Genomic DNA, 22,344 nt, shown 5'->3' with positions numbered 1-22,344 from the left:
AAAGCGAACTACTGATAAAACATTCACATTCTATGCTGTACTGTACAATGCACTGCATCTTTGTATTGCAATTATGTTAATTTGCATATAAACGAGATATAAAAACATTTGAAAGGTTATGTAATTAATTATTCAGCTGATTCACCAAAAATGGTGGAAAGATGTCTAATAATTATTTTTTTGTCATAAGATTTATAATATGTTTCATATATTTCAAGGATAATGTGTTATTGTAAAATGGGTACTACAATATTTGAGATTAAAGATTCATTGGAAACTATCTGAATGCAAAACTAGTATAGCGTAACAAGTATATCATCAAGTAATGGACGTCTGCTAAAAATATGTCCTCAAATAACATAGGTCGACGTTATTCGCCAAACATATTTGATTCCATAAATCCATTCTATGTAATTTGTGTGACGGAAACAATGCAGATGACATAAAAGAAGAGACAACATGTGTCCCCTTTACAGTGTCCTACACACATTATTTTCTGATGTATTCAAAATCGTTTGTTATTAAATTACATTGCCAGACGTAATTATTTCTCGATTTATGAATGTAAAAAGATATTAAAGAAATAATTAAAGAAGAAAGAAAGAGAGAGAGAGAGAGAGAGAGAGAGAGAGAGAGAGAGAGAGAGAGAGACAAAGAGAAAGAACAATATATTTTATTTTTAATTGTATCTGTTTCCTATTTTGATATTTGCTTCATAATTATTCACATCATTATTATATTATTAATTTTATATATTATTTTTCTGTATAGTATTACTATATAATATTATTATTATATTTTATATTTTTCTTCTTTACTGCGCAAATATAGAAGATTTTTTATTTTAAAACGTTTGAATATAAAAATTTTTAACATATTTAAATTATAATATTTACTGTCTGAAATATATCAATTTCGTTCTTTTTGATAGATAGTTTTTTGAGGTCAATTGGTCTACATAAAGAATTGGATGTTTACTGCAATAAAGATATCAATATATTATAAATTATTTGCTTAATTTTGCTGTTATTTAAATTATACTTATTTGCTTTTGTCCTACATAAATACCCAAAAAGTTGAAGTTGTAGTACTTCTAAATTTGTTCCAAATAAAGCAATATTCTTTATTGTTTCCTTTCTTTCGTTTCATTGAGATTGCAAAAGTAATTTTCATCCTTTTCATAAAAAATTGCGATTTTTCTATCTGATTATGCAGCATCACGTACACAATTTTTAATACACTTACTATTAAAATTGATTGTCAAATACTAATGGCCGATTTGCCATACAAGATGAGACAAGAAGTCAGTGTCACACGTCCAACGTATAAGAAGTCGCGGCACGCGCGCGAAAACCACGCCGGCGAATCCAGCCAAGTCCACATTTAACCGGTTATAGTTTGCAGGATGATAAACAAACTAGGTGGACGGGAATTTCTATCAGATGTAGGATTATGCGACAATGTGTGTCAATTGAAATCGCATAAATCGTGCATTTAATTAAAATCATAATCTCGGATTTACGACGGCAATGGTCAATCCTTCGGGTGGAAACAACATACTCTTTGAGACATGTACATATGACCTAAAGATTATTGAGTGCATATAAGAAATAGAGAAAAAATTCATACAAGTAGAATATCTTGATATCAGTAACAAAACCAAATTATTTCAACGTATTTCCTTCAAAAGAAAAATTAAGAACTTCTGTTATCATCGATTCCCCACGAAGATACCGAATGTTTTTTTCTGTACATTAAGAATTCCGTCAACAGCTTGCTGATTGCTTATTATTTCTATTACATATTCCTGACTTCTGATTGTTTCCTGGCCTGCTAGTCTAACTAGATGAGAGAAGGCGCGGAAGAATTTCTCAGAATTTTCCTGTGCACGCAGTCACGTTCAGATCTAACCAGATAATTCCGATTAAAATCGACGAAGGGCAGTGAACAATTTTTTTACCCGATGCATTTCTATCCGCGCTAACCACAGATTCCACGGATACGAATGATACGTACTGCAAAATACGTCGCGGTGCTAATCGCGCGTGTATAATATCGTACTATTGTAAGTATATTTTCAAAATAATTAAGAAAATAATAAAAATAACTATATAAAGAAAAAGTTATATAAATATTACAGACTGTTCTATGTTGCATTTGAAAGTAATATAAAAAATTAGGCGACAATTTGTATCTAAATCAAAAATATTTTAATAAGAGCAGTAGAAATGTGCTTTAATAAAAATGTAATTGAGAAGCAATAACAAAAATTACAATTTTTTTATATAAGCACACTTTAAATTTTCACTTTAAATGATTTATAAAGTTTTATTGCAACTAAGAGACTAATTGTGCTGTAAATAAACAGAATTTTTTATTTTACTTATTTCTTTATTTATAGAATAATTAAGTTTAAAATGCAATCAAACTTTACATAAATCATCTTAAAGTACTTCAAAAGAATAGAGATACAGAAGAAAAATGTTTTTTTGAGGTAATTTAAAGTAATTTAATTTTAAACAAAAAATAAAATAAGAAAAAATGCATTACTAAATAAAAATATAATATTACTCTTACGCAACTTTTATATGTATGTAAACGTTTATTCAAATATATCAACATACTTTTAATTTTTTAATTTACTCTGCGAAATCTGTACGCATACTGTTACATTTTTAACTCGAATTATTCAATACGTGCATGTTTGAGATAATATTTACCCATCATTATCTGACATTAATAACAGGATGGAATTCAATCGTAGGAATTTGAAAATTGAGAAGCGAAACTCTCAATGACAACCTGTTAAATATTTTTTAAAAAGTTATATTTACTGAATGTGAATTAATCGAAAAATCTGTATCGCTAAAATTTGATGTTATTAGGACAGTTCGGCTAATTTGAATGATTACTACTCACCCCTCATTAAGCTTTAGTCGCAGACAATTCGTGCTTCATCAAATTCTAATGTCATTCACATAGAAGAGCGAATTATTAAGTCGATCGAGAGCAAGTCAGTGATCAGATTGCTTGTACGTATGATTCTTAAAAGAATACGCCAAAATACACAGACTCGTGTGTATCATCGCACTGAAAACAAACGATTATTATTATTCACTATAAATCACTGTGGAACTCGATTGAAAATACGAAATTTGAGACTTTATTCCTGCGAAGGTAGATATTCCTCCAAGGCGCTGCACGTACAGAGTCTGTTGACATCGAAAGTCGGAGATAATGTGTTGTTCAAAAACAATACAGTAAGAGCGCGAGAATGAAGAAAATACAAAATTATAATAAATGAAATAATAGAAATAAAATAAATATAAATAAAAAATAAAGTTGAAAAGCTAAAATTCCGGATAACGTTACGTTCACACGATTTTCGAGTGTTGTCATATGGCAAGTAATATATACATTGTGTTAAAATATTGTCAATTACGGATGAAATTGATAAATTTTACATGCCGATTGTACATATAGGCCTATAAAAAAATATCTTATAAAAATTTATGTAATATTACAATTATTTAATTAATATTAAATAACATTTAATATTAATTTACATTGAATTATAATGGCTTTTATTTTAAATTGTTAATGAGATATTAAATTAATTTGGTAAAAATTTTTTCTTAGAATTTGTTTATATAATTTTTTATTACTTATATATAAAAATCAAAATTTTTCAAAATTTTTGTATATGATTATATAACTATAAAAAAAATTACTTTTATCCTTGTGCCACTTTTCAAACGTACTAAAAAAGTATATATTTTTTATAAATCTTTATATATATGTTAAAAAGTCTGCATTTTTTTCATAATTATTTTCATACGTCAATTCTTAAATAAAAATTTCTATGACTTTTTATTTTATAATTTCCGAAGAAAATTAATTTGAGAAAATTATAGATTTCAACTTTTTAAACATTTTCATAAAATATGAAAAATTATAAAATGTTACGAATTTTTATCGGGGGCAATCTAAAAAAATATATTTCTTTAATATTTTTCTGAAACGACAAAGGAGCGCGTTTGTTGTAAAGCTTTCTCGGCTACCTGTGACTATTTTCTTTGCGCGTGAACCGTTATTTTTGTCGTTTCAGCATAATTAACGAAACAATGTAAAGAGTGTCAAATTAACCAGTACGAAGCAATTCATCAACAGGAGCACACAGTCAAGGAAGCCGATTTATCTTCGCAAAGGAAGGTCATCGATACATTTGACACCTCTGACTAAAACGAGGCCTCCGTGCTATTACGTTAATGTCTTAATTGATCATTAACGAACTGTCATCCGGTTCAGGAAGAAAACTTCGAAGCCGGCCGCTGTTTTATGGCCTCCCCCTCCTCCCAGTCGCTGTCCAACGCGTTTCAGTGGAAAAATAATTAAAAAGGGCCCCATAGAAAGCACCGATCAACGGTCCGACGGAGTCGCATAAATTGAAACTGGTTTCAACTGGCCGGCGTTGGTTCAATCTGGCGTGTCAATCTGACCGAACGAAGCCAGAAGCTTTCCGCTGTCACCTTGGCTTTTTCCCCTCCACCGTCATGCCGATGGTGTACCATCTTTTTGCATAAGGACAGGCTGTTTTCTTTCTTTTTTTCTGTCGCCTGACATGATATCACAAGGATTCCGAGGAAACCAAAGTTGTGTGTCGAAGATAAAGCCACTCAAAGTTGAAACCGGATGAAAATTAGATGGAAAACACCTAAAAGTGTTTTTTCATTCATTTCCATTCACATCCTGAAATTACATGTTGTTTTAGCAATTTAATGACAAAACTGTATAGTTAAATTGGATTAATATTACCGCATACTTGAAGAGACTTGCGTCTAACGCATACAATAATATCAAAAACAAATTGATCTAAGTCTGAAGATTGCTATCAATTATTGTAATTATTATGTAAGTATTGGCTGTTTAGGTGATTCCTAAGCTAATTGCTAAGAGTAATCATTATATTTAAGTTAATATTTCCTGGAAATTATACGTTACATAAAATAATTTTGCAGACTGTTCACAGTGTTTTATTTAATTTAAACATAAAATTGTACGATTATTATCTAAATTGACAGTGTATATAATCATACAACACGATTGTATTTTTAACACGAAAAACTATTTATTTAGAGATTTAAACAAATACTGAACTCTCGATACATGCTGTTAAATATGATTTGTTGATTTCTTAAATAACATCATTAATATATATATACATTTCTATAAAATTTTACATTATATATTAACATACTTAATGTAAAATACGGCCAAAATATTATTCTGATGTGTAGTTTTAAAACAAAATTAAATTTGTAAACTTTATTTCACATTTTTATCTAACAATAAGTACTTTTTTAAATTTAAAATGATATAAACAAAATGTACAGATACAACTATTACGATTAAAATATTCTATACAAAATAAATCTTTACGTAATCGGACAGCTGTACCTTGCGCAATATTTGCTAACAATCACGTGTAAACAACTACGTGTAAACAATATATTATTAAAATTTCATATGAAAATTATTACAAATACAGCTTTCTTTGTTATCTTATATGCCTAAATATTGTCAACATTTCCTATAAGAGGTAGATTTCCTTCAAGTACAAACTACAAAGTACACTATGCAGGAACTGAATTAATTATACATATAAAGATATGTTTTACCGCAAAATGTTTGCATAAAGCACGAAGTTCTTTTAAATATCGCCTTGTTTGCAAAAGATTTCCATTTTTATAATGTACAAATTGGCAGTACCAAACGCAGCATGGAAGACGCAGAATTTGTATTGCAATTATACACAATTGCCTAACTTTAAATATATTAAAAAATATTGAAATATTTTTTAAAATAATAATTAAAAAATTATATCTGTGCAAAAGATTATAGTCATCCAAATACTACAGTTTTCTTATATTAACAATAAATAAAATTTGTCAACAATAAATTTTTCCAAAATTACTACAATTTTTATTCAAGTCTTCTTTGACTTGAATGATAGAAATACTTTTAATCGTTTCCTATAATTTTAATCCAAATGTAAATTTGTTCCAGTTATAAATACGGAATGTCTAATATCTATTGAGATCTAAGATAGTAATTATAATAAATTACATAGAATTGTCTAATTTTAAGTAAAACTATCTTAAAATAATAATAAACAAATTAAAAAACAAAGTAAAAATAATAAACAATTTAAGCCCGTGCAAAAAATTATAGTCGCAAATATTACAGTTTTCTTATATCTATACGTAATACATCAAACGTAATACGTGATAAATTAAATTAGAGTTTCGTACAGATTTTATCGGTATCTTTCTCGTGGATTACGTCGTTTAAAGCATACTTTTTGTCCATTTGAATATTTCCATCGTTCTCTGCGTCATTACGCCTACGTATACGGCGAGCTATCACAGGAAAGTATAAATTAGGATCTAACTCATCGTTTTGATTTTTGCGAAATAAACGAGACAAATTGCTGACGAACAGTCCAAGTATGAAGGTAATTAAGAATCCTAGAGGAGAGTACCACATGTACGAAATGCGATACAAGTAGAAGTACGAACTGTCACCGGTGCTTCTGAAAAAGAGATATAATAATTAATTAGATAATCTGGCATGTATCCACCAAAAAATATTGTGTTGATATAGACAGATTTCTCGAAGTCACAACTAAAATGTATCACTAATTTTTGTATCTGTCTGTTATATAGAGTTTTAGCTGTTACATGTGTACTGAGAAAAAAGTTGTTGATTTGACTAAATTTTTTAACTTGATTAAATTTCTTTTATTTAACTATTTATGTATTTCAGTCAAACATATAAATACTTAAATTAAAGTATTATATGTATTTAAGTTAAATAGCATAAGCATAAATACTTGAACTGAAGAAATTTAATCAAGTTGAAAAATTAAAACATTTTTTCTCAGTGTAGAATTTGTAAATTCTGTTTCTGTAAGTTAGATTGATTGTGCATACATATACATCTCACATTTATTAATTATTTTTCAATCTCAGTTAATTTTTATACACATACATACACACAATTTTTGCTGAAGTTGCAAGGTCATATTTTTAGTAAACATACATGGAAAAAATGGTTTTACTAAAGTGTATAAAAAATTAAGCCAAACACACAAACCTAAAAATAATTTTATAAGATTATACTAAAATTATCATGTAGGTAATACAATATAAAAAGTTTCGACATCCTAACATTTAATTTAAACATTTTAAATAATTATTTGGATGCTTTAATAAAAATTTTTCTGGGAATTCTTTATGTAATTTCTCTGATTTTATAAGTAAATTTCAGAATTTTTCAGAATTTTTGAAAAAAATTTATAAAGTCAAAAAAAATTTTAAATGTATTTACAGAAATATTCATAAATATAAAAAATGCTTACAAATACTAGAATAAGTCGAAGACACAATGTTAGGTAAGATACATACTTTTCTATAATTTTCATGCTTATACATAAATTGTATAATAATATGCTAATAATAAGATTTATTCAATTTTGTGCCACATGTGACATGACAGTGACCATTTCCTTTTATTTAAAGAAAATTTTGATTTTATTCGGATAAATTGAAAAAATACTATCATAATTTTTGTAATATTTGTATATTTTATTTCAAATATGCAATAAACATTGCATAATAGTATCAAATAAATTTCTATAATTTCTATAATACAATGTATATGCACGTATTTGGTGTAAAAAAATTTTCAACATTTTTTTCAGTTACGTTCAAGGTAAGATGCTACCTTTTGTAATAATTTATTATTTTCTGCTTAGAATAAAAACTGTTTCTTTTTTCAAAGAAATGGTTATTTTCTGTTATTGAGAAAAATAGCATACTTCAAATATTTTATTATTTTCTTTCTAAAAGATAAAACTATCTATTTTATAAGAAATAATTATTTTATAGTATTAATATTAAGAATAACTTTTTATAGATTTATTTACAAAATACTATTTATTATTATATTTGATCAAGATATTAGAGAGAACATCTTATTTCACTTCTTCAAAAGTAGTATCTTATTTTTAAAAATATATTTCTTTTTATTGGTGTTCAAAGACTATGAGAAAGATGGTTACTTTTGTGATTAAAATCAAAATAAATGTAATTAATCAAACTTTTAGTTAGTATTATTCTCTTTTAGCAATAATAATTTTAAAAAGTATTTTAATCAAAAAATAACTGTGGTATTCGTCCCTCGACTTATCCTACAAAATATTATGAAAATTTCTTTCCTTAGGATGATTCAATGTAATAATTTTTTAATCTGTATCTGATCTAATTTTAATATATTTCAGATCGTTCTTTCCGAGTAATTATTATTTAATAAATCACTTACTTGGAGAAGTTTGTGACATTTTGCAATACAGACATTGTTATATTCATAACATTATTACTGCAGCCGTCAATAGTTGTCGGCAATGTAGGTGGCACCGGGCGTGGTTGACCGAAGACGATCCAGAATAAAAACGAGAACGCCGTGACAGCACCAACTATTGCACCATCTTCTGTTGCAGATTCCGTTCCCATACCAAGCGTAAAAATACCTAATAGTGGACCTCCGACTACTCCAAAAATAGTTAAGGAAGCCTGCAAGATAAATGCATTTTATTAACGTTTAGTTTTACGTTTAGGAATGATAATAAGAAATACCTGAAGTAATCCGCCCAAAAATTGCGCTAAAAATGCCAGCGCAATGGAAAGAATACCAAATGAAAAAGCAAGCATTTTAGCGACAGAGGCTGACTTTTTAGGGGAGAATTCATACCCAATGCATTTTCTATATATAGGTTTTAAATAGTCCTCTAACGTTACTGCCGCTAAAGAATTTAGCGCCGCAGAAATTGTACTGAGGCCTGCGCTAAAAATACCTGAAAGTATATATAAAATCTAAAATTAGTTATATAAAATCTAAACTATTCAGATATATTTTTATTTTTGTTTTAAAATTATTTTGAAATTATGCGTAAAATAACATTTTAGTCATTTGTACACATTCAGATATTTTGATATTTTTATAATTTGTAATATTTAAGTTTTATGAGATATATGGTTAAGTCGGGACAAGTTAATTGCGATAAAAAATATTACCTGCAACAAAGAGCCCTGGTAAACCAGGCATGTTGGACATAGTGTCCATAACGTAAAGTGGCATAAGCATATCAGATGAAGTAATTCTTTTCTGAAGAAAAGGATCGCAATTGTAATATTTGCTATATATCGCCAACCCTGAGAAGCAAGTTGTAAACGAGAGAAGTGTCAGAATGGGCCAAGACAGCCACATGGCCGTTCGCGAAGCCTTCATATTTCTAAAATAAAATTTATGAATGCAGTTTTTTCAATTTTTTAAACGTTATAATCAGTAAATGTGATGTAAAAGAAAAAATTATTTAATAAATCATTTAATTAACTTAATTTATCTTTTCATATACGATGAATAAAACGATTGTTTTAACGCATTTGATAACTGTTAATCTTATCCGTTACTATTTACATTACACATTATCAAACCTACTTCAGAGTCACCGTACGCTGTATTTGTGCTTGATTTACTCCGAAATTATTTAATAACATCAACAAGAAAAAATTAAAATCATTTAATCAATTTAATTTATCTTTTCACATACGATGAATAAAACAATTGTTTTAACATATTTGATAACTGCTAATCTTATCCGTTATTATTTAAGTTACACATTATGAAACCTACTTCAGAGTCAGCGTACGCTGTATTTGTACTTGATTTACTCCGAAAAGCGACAAAAATGTACATAGACCACCCAGAGTAAGAGACCACCAGGTATGCCTCACTGTTGGATCCAGATCAATGCTGCGACAAACGTAAATTATCAACTGATGTACGCGTTTACATTCTCGTTTAATTCAAAGAGCTTGTGCAGTTAATATGAAAATATCAATACAACACCTGTCAAATTCTAGTCGATGCCCCTTTCTCGCGATTTCCCAGATCTCTCCCAGTCCCCCAACATTATTTGCGGCCGTGCCAATAACTAAGAACACGGAGGCAAACATGAGCAATCCTTGAAATACGTCCGTTATCAGCACGGCCTTGATGCCGCCTATGCTCGAATAGAAGGCACATACGAGGCCAATGATAATTATACTGGCAGTCTTGGACATTCCTGTGGTTGCTTCCAAGGCCAGCGAAGGTGCGTAAAGCACTACTCCTGAGTACAAAAGCAGTTGAATCCAATAAACAAAACTAGCCACCATCCTAACTCTTATACCGAAACGCCTTTCTAAGTACTGAAAAAAAAAGAAAAATAATACTCATTTAAGTATACGTGCCACACAAAACTTTCCAAAACACAACTACACACAGAAAAAATTTTATACCACAATTACGTATGATAGCTACAAATCACAAGAAAAAAGTTCAGAGAATTGTACCATAAGTAGTGCAAACACTATAACAATTTGATGAAACACATAGTAAAAATTTTCATAATTTTTTTCTTAGTCCATGTTTACTGCTTACTATAGTAATTTATATTATAAAATGTTCCCCGTGTATATTTTATCGTAGACTCACCTCGTAAGCGCTCGTCGCCTGCAATTTGTAAAATACTGGCAGAAATCCGTAGCAAACAATCGGAGTGCCTAACAGATAGGATAAGTTTATTACAACAAATTGAGTCCCATACGTGTAATTTTCTGCGGACACACCGAGCAGCGTAACGGCAGACATGAAAGAGACCACCAAAGCAATAGCGACTGGTACGATGCTCATTGACCGGCTTGCGATAAAGTATTCCTGAAACACGTTACAGTATTGTTGTAGCTAAGTGTTAAAAAGCAAGGTAATTTTGGGAGTTTCTTTAACAGAAGGATCTAATTACCTCCATAGTTTTTTGACGTCCTCCACTGAACCTGTAATAAATACCAATTCCGGCACTGATGCACAACATCACCGCTATAACTAGGTAATCGATCCATCCTAAAATGTTTATTTCCGCCATTTTGTCTGAAATATAAAATCAAAATAATTATGTTGCTTACTTTTAAAAAAAATACATAACATTTAAATATCAAAGTATTTCAAATTCGATTCACTTGTTTCTCTATTTCAACGTTGTACGACGTCTAATAAATTTAAAAAAATTGTTCAATTTTTTAAAATTAAGGTACGTAACGGTACTGAAATCCAACGTTAGTTTGGTATATTTATTGTTTTATTTTATGCAATATGCAAAACATAAAAGAAAAAAGAGATGTAACATTTAAGTAAATTTGAAAAATCATAATATTTCAAATCCACTTCTTTCTTCGACGTTGTATGACACTAATAGAATTTACATTTAGTACACTTTTTGAAATCAAAACAATTGGCCTGTTCTTTTTAGCTGCAGTGCTGCACTGGTGCAATAAATTGGAATAAGAAAAAATATATTTGTCTCACTTTAACTTATTGCACCAGTGCACCAGTGCAGCTAAAAAGAACAGGTCAAAGATCATTAAAAGCCGATTCTTCTTCAAGTTAGAACGCATGTGCATGCATGTTAATTTATCATGAGGATATTTTAAAATGCAATTTGCATTTACGATCCCTATGGTTGCTTGAAATCTGTTTTGCATAAGCTGATGACAATGTGATGTAAATTTTATCGGATATATGCGGTCAAGCGATGATCACGTCAACTCTCTCAATTATTGGTTTCGTCATCAGTTAAACGTTCCTCCTCCCCTCGTACCTATGAGAAGTGCATTCTTTCCTCGCCGTCAGGATTTGCGAGCGTGGCAAAAAGTAACAGATACGAGTCGTCCACGTGACTGATATCGCAAAATGTTAATAACTACATGTATGTACGCGTGCCGATATCACGTCTCTCTCTCCCTCTATCCTTCTCTCTCTCTCTCTCTCTCTCTCTCTCTCTCTCTCTCTCTCTCTCTCTCTCTCTCTCTCTCTCTCTCTCTCTCTCTCTCTCTCTCTCTTTCTCACTCTAACTCTCGAAGTCTTTCCTACTCCAGTCCGAGCCACTCGCGAACAGCTGGCGCGGCGATTATGGTAACGATGACAACGATGACCGAGCAGCGTACATTTCATGACATAAAATGTTAAAAAAACGCACACGTTCCGTGTCCACGGTTAGGCCGCGCGTCCGTCCGGTTTGCCGCTCGAATGCGCCGAACGATTACGTAAAACTGTCAGTGACCGAGCGCGGAATGAGAAATGGTCAGAGTAGTGCGTCGCAACATTGTACATGTGAATACGTAAGTATGTATGTATGCGTGTTGTGTGTGTGTGTGTGTGTATGTGTGTGTGTGTGTGTAAAGTTATATATATTATATATGTTACATAATATACACGTGGACCATACGAAAGATTTCAATTGTAGCGGCATCTGCCTCACGTCGTGACTTGCCTGCTTCGGTGAAAATCGGAGTCTGGAGTCCGTGAATTGCAACAACGAATTCGTCTGACTGCCGCTAGGCAAATGCGACGCGGGACTCCGGAGACGCGAGTCTTCTTTCTTCGTAGCCGCTTGATTCCTCGCGCACACTCCGCATAATGGTTCGAGCTTCCTTGTCCCTGCTTTGTCGTCAGTGGTCGTCAGAGGTCCGAGACCTGAAATTCCTGCCGTCGCTACTTGCGACCAGTTGCTTGCTCTTCAGGAACGTACATGGCAAGCGCCTGGAGGGCTCTACTATTCTTCGATCGTTTCTGTCGTGTGTCATTATTTACTAATTGTAAAAATTTAAAGAAATGGCTCGTATAGTTCAAAAGCGATAAAAAAATAGAGGCCAAAATCGAACAAATTAAGATGTAAAAATTTAGTGGAATTTATTATTATAATGCAAATTAATAATAACTTGTACGTTTTGACTTATTTAGTTTTCCTCAGTAGTCTTACATAAATATAAAATAAATTAAAACATTACAAATAAATAAATTTAAAAATTAAAAACATAAAACAAAAAAGTTGAGTTACAAAACAGTTACATCACGTTTGACATGTTAAACTGCGATGTAATTGTTTTATGACTCTACTTTTTCGTTTTTTATGTTTTTGCCTTAATTTGCTCATTTTTAGCCTTTATTTCTTTATTACTATTTGCAATCTTTATTAATTAATTGTAACTGTAATTGAAATCGATGCTGGAAAACGTGCGCGTGCTCAAGAAATTTCTTCAAAAATTTCTTACAATAGCCACGTCTACATGTTTTATTTTTTAGATCATACATACATTAGTTTGCAAAAAAGATTTTATTATATTGAACTAAACAACTGTTTCTTATAGATTTTTAAATAAAAATCACGATACCGCAAATCAATTTCTATCAGTGCATTTAATTTTTTAATAAATTGTAGTTTAATGTGCAAAAAATAACTTTACTCAACATTTGAATTTTTTGCAACAAAGGTTAATAATATCCTAAAATTTTGAATAGAATAATTGTATGATTTCATTGTCATAATCGAAAATTTACTATCTTAACACAACTCACTAATTTATATTTTTCATAACATGACTAAAAAGTAAGAAATGCATTTATGAAGGAACAAATAATACATTCATAACTTCAAGATAACTTTGTTAAAAAAATGTTCATTTTTTGCACATTAAATCTCAATTATTTTGAAATCTGATGTACTGATAAAATATGTTTTCAGCATTTAACAATCTATAAAAGCACCTTTTTTCATTTAAAATAATTTTCAGCAAAAAATAATATTATTGAAACATAAAATAATTCTGCGGTAAAATTGTAAATTTTAAAGGAGTCAAACTGTTCTACGTAGTAGCAGAAATTTGCTGAATAAAATCTTTATTGCAATAATATATGTTTTGAATTGCGGTATATTTTACATCAATTACATATTGATATTAAAGATGAAGAATTTAATATCACGGAATGAGTTCTAGTCACCCAATTCGTTCAGTTTTAGTCACGCCAATTTTTTAAGAGATTAGGACATAGAATTTAATAAACGAGCTCCTATCGTGGATAGGAATTTATATTACACAAGTATGCCTTTCTAGTTTTTAAAGATGATGTATTATTAAGTTTTATTATATGCTTATTTTTAATTTCGTCTAACTGCATTATACTCTCAATTTTATTTAATTGGGATAATTGTATATAAAATACTTGAGCAAACTATTTACGTTTAATAAATGTTTAAAAAACATTTAGTAACAATTCATGTATAAAAACTTTATTAAAGATTTCTAATTAACATTTATTAAAACGTCAAAATGTCTCATACAAAAACGGTATATTAAATAAAAAATAATTTTTACAATATATATATATGTGTGTGTGTGTGTGTGTGTGTGTGTGTATGTGTGTGTATTATATAAATATAAAACATTTCTATAAATTGTGTTTGTAAAATAATTTAAAAAAAGTATTAAAATATTAAACTTTTATTTTTTAGGTTAAATGTTTAAAATTAATTTTTTATATTTAAACTAAATGCATGTATTTTAAACTTACAATAATTGTATTGTACGGATATTTTGATAAATGTGACATAAGAAAAAAAATGTTAAAAAGAATAAATTTATTTCTTTAAATTATTTTCTAATTACTTTTCTTATTGTTTTTCTATTAAAAAAAATTGAACCAAATAAAGTTGAGCATCAAATAAGATTCACTTTTAAATGTATTACTTAAAAACATGTGTGTGTTTGTTGCCAAAAAAACACATTTAAAGAATGTTGTAAAAGGTAAGAAATGAGAAATTGGAACTGACAACAATAAAGACCAAATTAAAGACAATTAATACTTAAAAATAAACTGCAAGGTATTATTGTGATTAATAATTATTTTAAAATTGATTTAGAAAATGTTCAATTTTTTTGTTATTTTCCATTAAATGGTTAATTCATATTTAGGGGTTATTATTTCCATATACATAAAACATTGAGTTTAATTGTTTACTAACAAAATATAGTATATGCAAGAAATATTTAATTTTTGTGAGTATTTAAAATTAAGATTTTCATTTAGTTTATTTTACTGTATATATCTCCATAAGTAAAGAAAAATAAAAAAATTTTCTCTACTTAAATTTAAAAAATAAAATAAGTTAGAGTCTTTTTCCACTCACATGCCTTTACATATACATATAAACCGATTTAGAAGTCATTGATTCGATATCAATATACCACTTTATTTAAATCGTGGTTTTTAAACAAAGACCAAATATAAAACTTTAGAAATAGAAATACAAACTAGAAATTATTTTTTACCAGATGTAATAAAGCAATTTTCATAATATTTCAAAATTTAAAATAATTGAATTTTTTGTAAAATAACCAAAAATAAGCCTTAACTGACATAGTAAATGTAGACAGTATACATATAATGCCACATTTTTCCTTTCTTCTTTTTTCACATAAGTTATCTATAAAAATATTTGAAAAGCAATATATATGACGAAGTTTCTCATGTGTACATACGTACATACGTATTTGTAAATTTATATAAATATATTATATTTTGAAAGACGCAATATGCAATGCAACAATAATAAAGATTAGATTAGATTGCTAACTTAATAGATAGATAGATAGTCTAATGCTATGGCTTTTATTCTACTCTGGTTTCACTATCTCATAATCCATCTTATCGACAAATGTGTAATTTATTCCGCATTTAATTTTACATTAAAAAAAAAAATAAAACAGCTAAAATATAAATAAAATAGGTTTAGAATGCTACAAACAAAAAGTAATCTAATATTATTAATAATATATTCACTTGTTTAAACTATTAAATTTGTAAAAAAATTTATACCAATTTTAATCTCGCCTTAAAAAATTTTATTTTTAATAAATTTTATATAAAAAGAGTTGAAACATGGCTAAAAATCAATTTTTAATTCTTACATTATTTAAATAAATAATGTTTTTACTAGTATTAATATATTAAATTGTAATGTTTAGTTTCCAAAAAATAAAAAATGTCGCCTTAAAAGGTCTACGTTGATATTGATGACTAATCTCAACAATATATTATACAAATCTAATAATATATTCTTATAGTCTATATATTATTAGATTTGTGTAATATATTTCTACGTAAATTGAATTTTAAGAAGCGCAATTTTTTTTGAAAAATTCTACATATTAAAACGTCTATTTATGTAACTAATAATAGTAATTATGTAATGTATTGTAATAATATTTTATGTAATCGTAATGGTGTCATGTTGTTATTTAAAAATGCAGTCAGTAATGTTACAACTTAACATTATGCCATGAAGAAGAGTGGCTTTGAAACGCATTAAGAGAATATGTAGGAAAAAAGATTTTATATTTATGCTAAAACCACGCGTTTCGTAAAACCTCTGTGTTGAATTTTTAATACATATTTAAATAGTTATTTAACATAATGTAAAGACTTTTGTATAAATCTATATAAATTTAAATCATATCCTGGAAACCAATATTAGTTCATTGTCAATGAAGTTCTAAAGAAGATAATCTTCATAATTAACTTGTACAAAAATACGCGATGATTGAAAGAATCAAAGATTATTATAAGATTGGAAAGTTTGTGGAAACAACAGATGCTGCTAAGAAATGCATCAAGGCACATTGCAAAATGTTTTTATACATACTTGAATTTTTCATATATTTATAAATAGTTGTGTTAAACAATCGCATTATATTTTAAATTAGATTTTAAATTTCTTGATTAAACTGTATTTTTTAAAAGTCTAATGTAATTCTTAAAAAATTTAAAATTATATGTGTGATTATAATAATGTATAAATTATTAGAACAATATATGTACTTTTCTAATAGTACTACATTTCAAAGTGTAAATTAAATAAAAAGAATTTGATAAGGAACTTAATGAAACTATTATTCTCTTCTAGCATTTAAATGTATTATTTAAACTTTCTTTCGCCCTTCTTATTGTAATCACTTTATTAATTTATGACATTCTCTTAATGGCACCTATTTCTGAATTATCTAAAGCCGGCATATGCAGCTTGTCTCAAAGGTCATCTTGCGTATCTTACGAAGTGAACATAACGCGTGTCTATGAAGAATAAACATGTAAACTATTCATTTAGTTCGTAGACTAATTTGCAATTTAGAGTAATTAGCTATTTATCTGGTTCTTTCCGCCACGAAGAAATATCTCGCTAGTAAATAAAACTAATTTACATTAGTTTAAAGAGTGCATAAATAACCATTTATTTGCTTAACAATTTCACGTTACTTTAAAGAAAGTTAAACATAAACATCTCAAAAGATCGACAAGAAAATGAGTGCTGACGTTATTTGTCTCATTATGCAATTGTTCAAAAACAATGTAAAGTATTAAAAGATGAATTTATTTCTACTGTTTTTGTTTCTCCTTTTAAGAACAAGAATCTTTCACAATGTTACCCAGGTAAAAATAATTCCCATAATATTTTATGAGATCTGTAAATATCTTTCATGTTTTAAATTTATGAAGATTCTAAAAAAATATTTTCAACTTCTTCAGATTTTATAAATCTTATTTGAGAATACAAAATAGGAAAAGTTTTAAAAAAAGAGTACCCGAGAAAAATTGGTATAATATAATCATATATAAATATAAATAATTAGAGATATAAAAAGATCTAATAACATATATAATTTTATGGATAAATCTTAACAAAAAGGGATCCAGCCTTAATAACCTTGACCTTAAAAATATGTTGTCAAGGTCGAGGTTATTGAAGCTGGATCCCCTGGAACATCCCTCCTGAGTGATGTTCAAGACATTTTAGCCGGCGCTCGTGATTCGTTAAAAAGTTATTAAAAGTTAAAAAAGTTTCATAAATACGACACATGATATCTTTGCTTTACTTAAAGTTGCAAACCTATGTGGTGCAGAGAACGCGTGGGCGGAGTACAGGAAAAGAGCTTTGCCTGGAAACAAAGAAAAAACGTACTTTTACAAAAATTGGCATTTTAATTATCTTATTAACCGTGCATAATATAAAACGCTTAAAATTGTTTTTCCTTAAAGAATATAGAAGCAAGTTCATGGAATATATTAAGTTCGAAAAATAAAATAATCATATACTTTTAAATTCATAGTAATTTAGAATTTTAAATATTAAATTATAGTTCCACAAATTTAATTAATTAACAACATTCCTTATATAGTCGACTAAATTCAGATCAGGTTTAAAAAATCCTTTTTTCTACTGTTAATAATTATTGCTAATCATTATTATTTTTTGTAAAATTTGTTTAACGTCAAAATGTTGCTTGTAATGTTCTAAAAATTAAAAGAGATAATTTAATCGGTTCCTTCTATAAAGTAGGATACAAATTTAATTATATTTCTGAATTTGATCCACATTAAGATCCAAATTTGGATAGCAGCAATCAAATGTCTACGTCTGCAAGTGACAGATAAAAATATGTTTAAAAAACGTGTAACTGGATACTTTCAAAACAGAAATATATCAGTTGATTCGCATTTGGACATATGTCTAAATGTGAATTAAAATTTCTATTTATACAACACTAAATAAGATATAATTAATTTAAATATATTTTTAAATTATATATAATTTTTAATTATAACAATTTCATTAAAATTTTATAACAAATTAACAACATATATATTATTTTTTGCATTTAGAACATAATTTTTTACAAGGCTAAAAAATAAAAATTATAAAAATTTCAATATCAAATTAATAGTGAAATAAAATAAATAAAACCCATCTTTAAAAAACTTAAGAACACTTTTATGCAATTAATATTTAATTGTGCAAAAAGAACTTAACACAGGAGCGCAATGCATAAACTTAAAGTTAAAAAAAATAATTATATTGTTAAAAACAGAGCTTGTAATATTATATTGTTAAAAATGTGGCATTTCTAAATAATCTTTAAATTACTAGAAGACAATGTTTAGTGTGGATAAAACGTAAATTTTTTTAAAAGTATCCAAGTAAGATTGTGTACAGAAAAATTTTAGCATTATTTTAATTTTAAAATGTAACGTAGGATATATTGTGTTATAATTATAAATCAAATTTTTGAAATCATTGATTTTATTTTTTATTTATGTAACTAGAACATATTACAAGCGCGCGCTATTTAGCTTTTTTTTTACTTTCTAAAAATAAATTGCGGTAATAATTATATAAATATCTTATACAAATTATCTTTTGCTAACTCCGTGATATAACACCCTCTCACAAAGTTATCGCAGTAAAAGAATCAATTAGCGTTGCAGAAAATCGATGACAACAATTATGTATAATAATTGTATAGATTTATAAAAAGCTTGCTGGAGCATATTTGATTTCCCACATAGCACATGATATTATACGAATATTATATACTCATACTGAAAGTACTGTAGTCGTACGTACCATTCCTAACATTCTAAGTATATTCGTATAACATCTTGATCAGTATATCATTTTTCATATGTTCTTAAGTTCATACTCAGAATGTACGAACAAACTACGATGCTTATACTGATTATCCGTACACTGTGATTATCCGTAATATATGAGAACATAAATAAGAACCTTGCGGTTATCTCATGTATAAAAATTTACATCGATCGCGCACTGATTCACACCCAAAGCGCTATCATTACCTTATTCTCCCTTGTAAACATTAATCTGGGGCTCTATTCTTGAATTTATTCGCAAGAGAAACGTATACGCAAATACTCGCTCTAACAGAAAGTTGTAAGTTTATTGGTTAATAGCCATACGATAACCAATAAATTTCCAACTTTTCTGTAAGATCAGAATTTGCGAATACGTTTCTCTTGCGAATGAATTCAAGAATAGAGCCCCTGAGCGTAAAACTGTCAACGTATATTCTGCAGAACATACTCAGTTTAAGCGCTACCTACGGCAGTGTCGGCGGTTCCCACAGTGTCCCTAGCTGTTTTGTCTTTCCGATGAGTTTACGTTTGCTGGGTTGCACGATTTTGCAAGAGATTCTTTATCCAAGGTAATCTTTCCCTTATGTCACGCAATATTGATATTTATATTGAATACATTACTACAAATACTTACAAAACTAAATTATGTAATATTTTTTTATATATGTAATGATTTTCTATAAGTCTTGTTAATAAATTTGAGGTTATCTTGGTTGCTGCTGAGATCTCAGAAAGAACTTATACGATGAATAATATTGTCATTACCTACTAACAAATATTGATAACATAAATCGTAAGCGGTTAATGTTTGTGCATTAATGAACAACAGGGCTGACAAAGCATGTCTCGCAAATTAATTATTTCTATATCTTATAATCAAAGATGGGGTGAGGAGGGAAAGAGAGATAAAGAGAAAAGGTTGCGAGCCACGCTCCATCAGCTCTGTTGTTTATTAAATATAACCGCTTACGATTTATGTTATCAATATTTGTTAGTTATGACAATATTATTCACCATATAAGTTCTTTCTGAGATCTCAGCGGCAACAAAGATAATCTCGAATTTATTAACAAGACTTATGAAAAATTATTACATAATTTAATTTTATAAGTATTCTAACTGTACGTTATCAGAATTATGTTCTATTATTCGTAGGAAGCAGCCGAAGAACTGCCGAGGTGTCTCAAATTAGTTTTATATCCGGACGATGTAAAACCGGATAAAAATATTAAGGACCAGTTAAGGAAATATTTGATTTTTTCAGCGTAATTGATTGTAATATTGTTTTGTAATATGGTTGGTTGCAATATTGTTTTGTAGACTAAAATGAAATAATAAATTTATTTCAAAGTTGCATAAAAAAATTCTTTTTTAATAAAATTCCACGGATACGCCTATCTAACCTATAAATCTGATTCGATGTGAGCGCGCGCGCATAGGCGTGTAACTGTATGCGTGCATATACATGATCGACCATTCCCTGACGATTCACATACTATACAGATACTGCGGGATATTCGCAGGTACGTACTATGCCGTAGGAGAAGCGAGACATAGGAAGATACTTAGTTTGTACTGTAGTATATCTCAGTACGTATCTCGATTGTTCCCAGTATCTACGCAATCTACTGTTCCGATATCCTGCGGAACGTTCTCAGAATCCACGTGTGCTATGTGGGTTATTATAACGTAACGTGTCGTATCGCCAAGTCAGTAACTCGACAATCGCGAGATCCGAAATCACACGACTATAGCTGTGAGAGAAAAGGAAAGTCGAGAACAGTCCGAGATAGAAGATAGTTCAGGAGAAAAAGAGACGGAGCTCGAAACGGGAGACAGCAGATGCTCTCGCTGCTCGACGCAGGTCGAAGAGTGGGGGCTTCCCTCTACGGGCTCTATGTACGAATGGTGTAGCCATGCCTTGTTGGCATGAACACTCAATTGGCATCTCTTAACGCACGCACGCGCTCGCTCGCCAGGTAGTTCGCGATACTGCCTTTAGAGGACTTTTTCTCTTGTCACTTTCTCCTAAATAAAAATCCGCTACTATCCTATATTAAAGCAGTGCTCGTAACGAAATCTTTACCTCATTGTAGGTCTTTGCCCCCACCCCTTCTGCCCTGTTCATTGGATTTGAGATTTGTAAAGTTTACCCCTTGCCCCGAAGCTCTTTCCCTGAGCGTTGATAATTTTATATTATAAACTCTACATAATAGTAGATACGTAAGGTGGATTTTTTCCCTTTACGTCGGCCCCTTATAGATATCTACAAGATTGACGACGATGTATCTTTAATAAAATTTTAACGTTTCGAACTTTCCGTTACGATATCTTCACTCATAGGGCATGTAGAAAAAAAATAAAAACAGTTTTCTTATATAAATCAACTCCAAGCTTTCGATTGAGCCTAGTTAGAACTCGATCGGTTTAACTGTTTCTGAAATTCGATAATCTTGCAAGTCGCGTACTCTCGTAAATAAATATATGGTCGGTCTCGCTGCGCGTTCACTTGGCACGATACACTACCGTGTTTAGCAAAGTATTATTTCAAAATAAAAGACTTGGGTTCTAAGTGCTGTATCACTTGTCTAATTATTTTAGAAGATACAATTATGTTTGAAAACGAAATGAAAATATTTCTTCATTTTAATTAAATTCTTTTTGTGCTGTTATCTACAGATATTTCAGAACTTTTGATTAATGTTGAGCAGTTGATCTATGAAGTAGTGATTATCTGTTGTCTCCTTGCTTGAATTATTTTTTTCTATCTGAAACCATCTTATTTTCTCTTACAGTACGTTAAGTATAATTGTAGATCTCAGGATTGATGCGATTACAAATCTTGGTAATGCGACGCGCTACATTAAGTTATTACGCTATGTGGATCAACTATTTTTTTTACAAGTTTGAAATAATTCTGAA

The 22,344-nt window shown here is 29.1% G+C and overlaps 1 protein-coding gene and 1 long non-coding RNA gene across 5 annotated transcripts; one reads left to right on the top strand and one right to left on the bottom strand.

The window, feature by feature from the left end:
- Nucleotides 1-5,103: 5,103 nt before the first annotated feature.
- On the bottom strand, nt 5,104-14,329 carry LOC105831945 (putative sodium-dependent multivitamin transporter). Of its 4 annotated transcripts, none has more exons than XM_012672458.3 (9): nt 12,428-14,329; nt 10,904-11,028; nt 10,597-10,818; nt 9,970-10,310; nt 9,754-9,873; nt 9,135-9,352; nt 8,697-8,914; nt 8,383-8,633; nt 6,298-6,592 (listed from the first exon to the last, which is right to left on the bottom strand). In XM_012672458.3, the coding sequence occupies exons 2-9, from the start codon at nt 11,021-11,023 to the stop codon at nt 6,298-6,300; spliced, it is 1,785 nt and encodes a 594-aa protein (XP_012527912.1). In that variant the 5' UTR covers nt 11,024-11,028; nt 12,428-14,329. The 4 variants fall into 4 exon arrangements, with proteins under 4 accessions (XP_012527917.1, XP_012527912.1, XP_012527915.1 ...); XM_012672461.2 differs by lacking the exon at nt 12,428-14,329 and adding an exon at nt 12,134-12,205; XM_012672459.3 differs by lacking the exon at nt 12,428-14,329 and adding an exon at nt 11,756-11,883.
- On the top strand, nt 12,134-12,951 carry LOC118647681. The gene is made up of 2 exons (XR_004964843.1): nt 12,134-12,275; nt 12,401-12,951. It is a non-coding gene; the product is annotated as an uncharacterized LOC118647681 (long non-coding RNA).
- Nucleotides 14,330-22,344: the final 8,015 nt, after the last annotated feature.

The sequence above is a fragment of the Monomorium pharaonis genome, chromosome 10 (assembly GCF_013373865.1).
Source record: "Monomorium pharaonis isolate MP-MQ-018 chromosome 10, ASM1337386v2, whole genome shotgun sequence".
In the NCBI taxonomy this organism is placed as follows: Eukaryota; Metazoa; Arthropoda; class Insecta; order Hymenoptera; family Formicidae; genus Monomorium; species Monomorium pharaonis.
The sequence above is the reverse complement of the archived record's forward strand: the minus strand, read 5'-3'. Positions and strand labels throughout refer to the sequence as shown.